The sequence below is a fragment of the Columba livia genome, chromosome 16, assembly GCF_036013475.1.
Source record: "Columba livia isolate bColLiv1 breed racing homer chromosome 16, bColLiv1.pat.W.v2, whole genome shotgun sequence".
Taxonomy (NCBI): domain Eukaryota; kingdom Metazoa; phylum Chordata; class Aves; order Columbiformes; family Columbidae; genus Columba; species Columba livia.
The window spans coordinates 5,267,378-5,275,029 of record NC_088617.1 but is presented as its reverse complement, the minus strand read 5'-3'; the positions used below and the strand labels follow the sequence as shown (position 1 = coordinate 5,275,029).

Sequence of the window (7,652 nt, the reverse complement as noted above, 5' to 3'; positions counted from 1 at the left end):
TACCATTTTAAAAAAGTATGGTTTACTGATCAGAATTCTCCCTGCTTTACTTGGAGCAAGCACAGTGGTGCCTGTATTAGGCATCGTGATCTCTGATGCTCTGCATTACTGCTGTAAACCTGCTCTGTCTTTATAGGTGGAGCTGCAAAGCCAGGAAGGGGAAACCCATCATTAATTGCATACAATAATGTAAAACCACCTGCATTCTGGTTGTAGTCTTCCCTTCTTGCCTCATTTTACAGCTGCTTGCTTTTCAGTTAGGAGAAAGCTGTCTGCCCCCCACCTCCCCCTTCCTGTCACTCTTGCCCCTGAAGCCACCTTTGTGGCAGGTAGTCTGAAAATCTTCCCATATTTTAGAATTAGGCTTTCAACCATAGATATCCTTTTCAGCCACATTAATTACGCAAGATAATGGAAGTACATCAACAAAACAATAAGCATTCTCCAGTTTGTGCACTAAAGACAACTTCACCTACATCTACCATAAGTATAATACAAACATGTAACAAATCCCAGCTCTTAGTTGCTCTAGCTATCTTATAAAACAACAAACCTGTTAGAAAAAAAAATCAATCATTTATTGCATGGGCTGTTGAAGATGTTTTCGTACAGAGTCTTCAACTGGGTATTAATGAACATCCCAAAGTTATTCCAGAATGTGAAGAAAACTTCAGTAAAATTGAGCAGTTTTTCTCCTCGCAGTACAAACAAATCCAGGTCCTGAGAGAGCGTCTGAAACGTCTGCTTTGTCCAAATCACCTGTTCCGTGATGGCCAACAATTCTTACTTTCTCTTGTACCTTGAAGAGAAGATATTTGAAATGACATTGCATCAGCCGAGCTCTCAGTGGCAGGGAAGGAACAGCACTGAGCATTTTCTGGGCAGTGCTGTCCCAAGGCCAGCAGCGTGCTATTCAAGGCAGCATCCTTGACGGCATCAGACCTGCAGTAGGAGGGTGATCTACTGCAGAACCAACAAACTTTTTAGCAAGGACCTTTAAACAATCATAAGATGGGGAAAAGCTGGGGGGGGGCACAAAATAACAAAGAAAACCCCCAAACCAACAAAAAACAAACCCCAACCATAACAACAAACCATGAATAAGAAAGTGAAGGGAGCTATACCTGGACTTAGATTTGAAGTTTCCTCCTTTCCTACGTTGGGCCATCCCCAAGCGTTTTCTATCTTCAAATGATGGTCTTTTTAAGAGAGAGGAGAGGGGTGGAGGTCAGACAAAAACCACCAAAGTACATCAATAGCACAGGTACTTCCTGCAAGAATCTCTGCTCTGCCCACCTTTTCCTTCAAAATCAAACTATCCCAAAGTCCAGAGATGCAAAAAAAAAACCCCACCAACTAAAGTCTGGACTGATGTATTACTACTGAGACATTACCCGGCACGATACTGCTTCAGAGCCTTCCTGCTTGTGTTGGTGAGCTCTTCATCAAACACAGACTGCTTCTTCTTCTTCTGCTTGGGGCCTAACACAGAGACAACAGTCAGAGCGCTGGCTGCGAAGAGGCCACAGCATCATCTTGTTTACTAGAGCCCGGAAGCCTCAAGCACAGAATTAGCCTGAGCATGATTCTCTGCAAACATGAAAAGCAACTGACATAAGGTAATTCAGCTGTAAAACAAGTCTCCACCTGCTGGCACTGCTGCTGGCTCCTCTTCTGGCAAGGCTCTGGCGCGCTTTGCTCGGCGATTCCTTTTTGCCAACCGCTCAGCGTACATTTGAGATTTCAAGATTTCAAACTGTGACCTCTCCTCTGGCTGGAAGGTGTTAAAATGCAAGTTTACAGCAATGTGAGGTTGTGCTAAGGGAAAACTAAGACAGTCCACCCAGGGTCCCACTTGACCATAAATGTACTCACGGTCATTTGGACTTTTTTCTGTCTGTCCTGCATAAATTTCTTCCTTTTCTTTTTGCCTCGTAACGCTAGGTCGAACTCCTGCAGGGCTTTAGCCACTAGAGAGACAAAGAAAAACACAAAATGAAGAACCTCTTAGTAGAAAGTCCATTTGCAGCTATGGTGTTTAACAAGGCAGCAGCATCGCGACTCACATTTCTCTTTCTTCCTCTCCTCACGGGTCTGGAACCAGCTCCGCTCCAAGCTCTCACCCACAGCCTCTTGTTTTCCTGTCTCCAGCTGCTTCTTTGCCCTATTGATCTGCGATAATTCAGGCAAGAAGTGAGCTCACAGTGGCTTAGAAACAGCTCTCTCTTCAGTTTCTAAAGTAGGCAGCTTAAGTACATTAGGGTAACCTCCTTACACACTATATACTCCAGATCCTAAAAAAAAAAGGTTAAAAAAACCTCTAAAAATAACACCCTTACCTGAGCCTCTGACTGCTGCATCTCACGTTCCTCACGCTCCAAGCACAGAACTGCATACACATCTTTCTCTAGATTCTCAATCTTCTCTCGAAATTTTAGTATGACATCTGAAAACAATAGTGTGTGGACATCAGAAGCAGCTCATGTGAAGTCCATCTTGTTTCTCAGCACTTCTTTTAGTGTCCCTCTGTACCACGATCCTCCCCACCTACTGCTCTCCTGCTTTTTAGCTCAGTGAAGTACATACCTTGGGGGAGAATTCTGGCTTTCACTGGTGTTTTGGCAGTCTTCACAATTTCCTTCAGCATCTTGCGCTCTTCCTCACCCACCAGTGAAACTGAACGACCAGCCCTGCCTGCTCTTGCTGTCCGACCCACTCGATGAACGTAGTGTTTGGTGGTGTTGGGCATGGTAAAATTGATTACCTGTAACAGAAACAGTGTTAGTAGGGAGAACAACATTAAAGGACTCATTAAAAGCTCAGCACTGCAAATAAATACTCACTGTTTTAACACCTTCAATATCAAGTCCACGTGCAGCCACATCTGTAGCTACCAGAATATCAATCTGTTCATCCTTAAAGCGCCTGAGCAGAGACAGCAAATACATTCGCAATTAATAACAGCAGTCCCCTTTTGCCCTGAAACTTCCAACCCCTAACTTCTTTTTTGCCTGTGACTGCCAACTAAACCTGCTAATACCTGAGCGCTTCCAGCCGCTGTGCCTGGGAGAGGTTCCCGTGAAGCTCCCCGACCCGCAGACCCATCAGCCCGAGCAGGATGTGCATGCGGTGAGCTTGCTTCTTGGTCTGGGTGAAAAGCATCACATGGTCTGGGAAGGTTCGTGTCAGTAGAGCTGAAAGACAGTCCCCTCAGGAGCCTGCTTCGTGGCCACCTACCGAATCCAGCTTTTCTTTGCTCGTCACTAACCTGATACAATGGCCTCACGGTCCCCCTCTCGGTTGGGTCTGATCCGGATAAATTCCTGCCGCAGGAAAGGGGCAACATCCGTGTTGCTGTTCACAAAAATTCGGACGGGATTCTTCAGGGAGACAGAAGCCAAATCTTTGACCTACCAAAACAGGTTAAGAAAAAAAGTCCACGTAATCTCTGGCAAAAGGCTAGGTAAGCTTCTGTCCAACTTTCTGCCTTCAGCAGCCTGTCCTACCTCCTCTGTCATTGTGGCAGAGAAAAGCATTGTCTGACGGTGGTTGGAGCACAACCTGATTACTTCCTTCATCTGTTCCTCAAAGTATTCATCCAGCATCCTGCACAGGACAAAAACAGCAAGGGAAGGTGGCTAAGCTAAGAAATATTACATAAGGCAGGGCAACCAAGACTACCCTATAACCTGGGAAAAGGAAAGCAGAAAACTACCATCTCATTCTTCACTGCTGTCCTGCTTAGCCTACCTGTCCGCCTCATCCAAAATCAGCACCTCAATACTGCTCAGGTGGAAAGAAGGGCAGTTGTGGAGGTGGTCAATCAGTCGCCCAGGAGTGGCAATAAGAATGTCTGGCCCAGAGCGCAGAGCTGCTTCCTGAGTCTTCACATCCAGGCCGCCTGAAAGAGCGAACACAGGCTGCTGACTCCCTGAGCAGGTTCAGCAGGTGCGCACTGCCTGAGGAACAGAAAACATCTCAGATTAGTAACACATTCACAATTAGAAGTGATCCCACCTTTTTTTTTTTTCCTCAGAAGCCAACAAACAAAAAATCCAGCACAGTATTGGAAAGTGAGATTTTAAACCTTAGCACACCTACTAGAAGCACGCCTGCAATAACCGTACAGCCTCCAATTTTACAACACAGAATTCCCAGCTCTGTATAGCAGTTTTCTGTGAGCTGTACAGTTCACATAAGCAACTGAATACTCACCTACAGCAAGGCAAGTTGTGACACTGCTGAACTGTGCCAGCTGTTTTGTAACAGAGTGCACCTGAATACCCAGTTCTCGTGTTGGCACCAGGACCAATACTCGTGTTATTGGAGCTTGACGAGGTTTGTAAATCAGACGCTCGAGGACAGGCAAGATGAAGGCAGCTGTTTTACCTAAGGAAGAAAATCAAGAAGAATTATCAGTTATTGTGAATAGCTAATTCTCATTATCTCCTGTGCCCTGCTCAACGCCCTACCTGTCCCAGTGGCAGCACAGGCACAAATATCCTTCCCCAGAAGACCCACCGGGATACAAGCCTTCTGAATTGGGGTTGGTTGCTTGAAGCCAAGAGCTGTGATTGCCTACAAAGGAGATACAGCTATTAAACCACAAAGATGATGAAGGGACTGGAGCACCTCACACACTGTGTGTCCAAAGAAGAGCAATGAAGCTGGTGGAGGGTTTAAAGCACAAGTCTTCTGGGGAGCGCCTGAGGAAATTGGGGTTGTTTAGTCTGGAGAAAAGGAGGCTGAGGGGAGACCTTATCACTCTCTACAACTACCTGAAAGGCATTGTAGCAACCCATTGCGGGTTGGTCTCTTCTCCAAAGTAATAAGTGGCAGGACAAGAGGAAATGGCCACAGGTTGCAGCAGGGGAGGTTTAGATGAGATATCAGGAAAAATTCCTTCATTGAAAGGGTTGTCAAGCATTGGAACGGGCTGCCCCAGACAGGGGTTGACTCACCATCCCTGGAGGTATTTAAAAGACATCTAGATGTGGCACTTAGGGACAAGGTTTAGGAGTGGACTTAGCAGAGCTAGGTTAGTGGTCAGACTTGATGATCTTAAACGTCTCTTCCAACCTACATGATTCTATGATATGAGAAAAGACTGACACGAACTGGGACTGTCTGGCCTAGAGAAGACTTCGGCAGGATCTTATCCATGTACATAAACACCTGAAGGATGGTGAAAAGAGGGCAAAGCCGGGCTCTGTTCAGTGGCGCCCAGTGACAGGACCAGCAGCAATGGGAACAACCTGAAACACTTTTTCACCATGAGGGTGACTGAGCGCTGGCACAGGCTGCCCTAAGAGGCTCCTAAAGTACTGTCACACTAGCATGCACATGATTTCCTGCTCAGAGAGGCTGAATAGGAGTTTGACAGATCTGACTGGTGGAGGGGAGGCTGTACAACATTCTTCAGAGTAACATATGTAATAACTAAACCAGGGAAATACCTTTAGCAAAGGTCGTGAAAGATTCATGTCCTGGAATGACAAGTTATCATCATATTGAGAGGCATCTTCAAAAAAGTTCTCTGCTTCCTAGGAACAGCAACAACAAAACAACACAGGTGGCAGCACAACATGTTATCAAAGGGCTCTGGGATCTTGTTTGAACTACAGTTTTCTAACCAAAGTCAAATCCCTCCAGAAGAAATGCTGGAGAATGACTCTATCATTCTGTGCAACACTCACCACTTCTCCCTTTTTCGATCTCCTCCGTTCCTTCACTTTGACTGTATCTGCAGAGACAGAGAAATACAACAGAAATTAACAAGCACAACGAGATATAGTGACCACCTTCTTCCCACACCTTTTGCTCTGAGTTATTGAGGGAGAGGCCTCAGAAACAAGTACAGGCATGCAATGGAGTAAAATACCATGGAAACATCCTTCCTCAGGGACAAGTTCAACAAAAGTACTATGGCTACCGCTCAAAATAAGCTTGACCAACATCAGAAGGAATGTTGCAGAACAAAGACAACAAAAATAAGAGGTTCTTGTCCACTCCCAGCAAGGCTTCACTACAGACTCTTCTGCAGTGAGCCAACGGTCTGTCAGATTCTTGCTCCTGACCATCTGTGTACTGCTAATACCTGCTTTTGTGAAGATAGTTTCATCATCCAATGAATACTGAGACTCCACATCTTCTTGTTCTTCATCCCTACTAAAATCCTCACACCCTCCCTTTTTGGTTTGATTATCCTCAGTCTCCGCATCTTCATCTTTCACCTTTGCTTGTTTAGCTTCTCTTTCCTAGAAAAATATGTGGTTTTTTTAAGTTTTAAAAAGAAAGGAATAAAAAGAAACAAAGTGAGCTCACAAAATGGGCTTTTGTTTATCATTATTATGAGCACATTCATGGATCCGTGATTTTGCATGACTTTAAGCATTAACAGTTCTGCATTTTCATCAGTTCGGCAATGAAACAGGTGTGGCTGCAAACCCAGTCAAGGTGATGAAAACTGGACAAGAGCCACCATGTGCGCTCCCAGCCCAAAGGCCAGTCGTCCCCAGCCCTGTGAGCAGCAGGTTTGGGGGGGGCATTGTCCCCTCTGCTGAGACCCCCTGCAGTGCTGGTCCAGCTCTGGGTCCTCAGCACAGGACACACATGGACCTGCTGGAGAGGGGCCAGAGAAGCCACAGACATGATCTGAGGCTGGAACAGCTCTGCTGGAGGACAGGCTGAGAGAGTTGGGGTGTTCAGATGGAGAAGAGAAGCTCCAGGGAGACCTTAGTGTGGCCTTTCAGTGCTTAAAAGGGGCCCATTAAAAAGACGGGGACAGACTTTTCAGCAGGACCTGTTGCGATCGGACAAGGGGTGATGGTTTAAACTAAAGGAAGGGAGATTCAGGCTGGACATGAGGAAGAAATTGTTGCCCCTGAGGGTGGTGAGAGCCTGGCCCAGGTTGCCCAGAGAGGTGGTGGATAAGCCATCCCTGGAGACATCCCAGGCCAGGCTGGACGGGGCTCTGAGCAACCTGAGCGGGGGGGAGCGCGGCAGGAGCCCACACCACACCAGGCTTTTCAGTAGCGAGAAAGACCCTGACCTGGAACTTCCTTTTCTGCCTCACTTTCTCAATCTTCTCATCCAGCGTCGTGGCTGCTCTCTGGGCAGGGAATGAGAAGAGTGGAGCTGTAGGAGGGCCCGGGACAGAGCGGAGGCCGCAGCCCCAGCCCGGCCCCAGGCCCGGCCTCACCTTTCCGCGGAGCTGCCGTAGCGCCTCCGCCCAGGTGCCTTCCCCGCCGGCCTCCGCCTCACCGAAGACGAAGGCAGCGCTGAAGTCCCCGCCTGCGGGGCCCCGCCGTCTGGGGCCCGGCGCCCGGCGCAGCTCCTGCGGTAACACGAGCGATGAGAACCGCGGGACGGCCGGACGGGACCGGGCCGCCTCGGCCCAGCGCGATCCGACCCGATCCGACCCGACCCGACCCAGCCCCCGCACCGACCCGGCCACGGCCCAGGCAAGAAATCCTGCCCAGCCCCACCTCCTCATCCTCAGAGCCCCCGGACTCAGGGTCTTCGGGCCCCGCGTCCCCCTCGGCGATCGTGCCCACCAGCCCCAGGCGCTGCAGCATGGCTGGGCCGTGTCCCCCGGAACCGTGCGCCGCCGCGTGACCGGGGGCGGAGAACGGCGCTTGTGGGCGGGGCGG

At 48.4% G+C, this 7,652-nt stretch overlaps 1 protein-coding gene across 1 annotated transcript; it reads right to left on the bottom strand.

The window, feature by feature from the left end:
- Positions 1-556: 556 nt before the first annotated feature.
- DDX27 (DEAD-box helicase 27) lies at positions 557-7,652 on the bottom strand. The gene is made up of 21 exons (XM_065032002.1): positions 7,488-7,652; positions 7,202-7,336; positions 7,052-7,111; positions 6,098-6,257; positions 5,697-5,743; positions 5,457-5,543; positions 4,473-4,578; positions 4,216-4,389; positions 3,751-3,901; positions 3,507-3,606; positions 3,269-3,410; positions 3,041-3,194; positions 2,844-2,925; positions 2,587-2,764; positions 2,340-2,446; positions 2,067-2,172; positions 1,876-1,970; positions 1,648-1,774; positions 1,395-1,482; positions 1,125-1,199; positions 557-799 (listed from the first exon to the last, which is right to left on the bottom strand). The coding sequence occupies exons 1-21, from the start codon at positions 7,575-7,577 to the stop codon at positions 784-786; spliced, it is 2,280 nt and encodes a 759-aa protein (XP_064888074.1). The 5' UTR covers positions 7,578-7,652; the 3' UTR covers positions 557-783.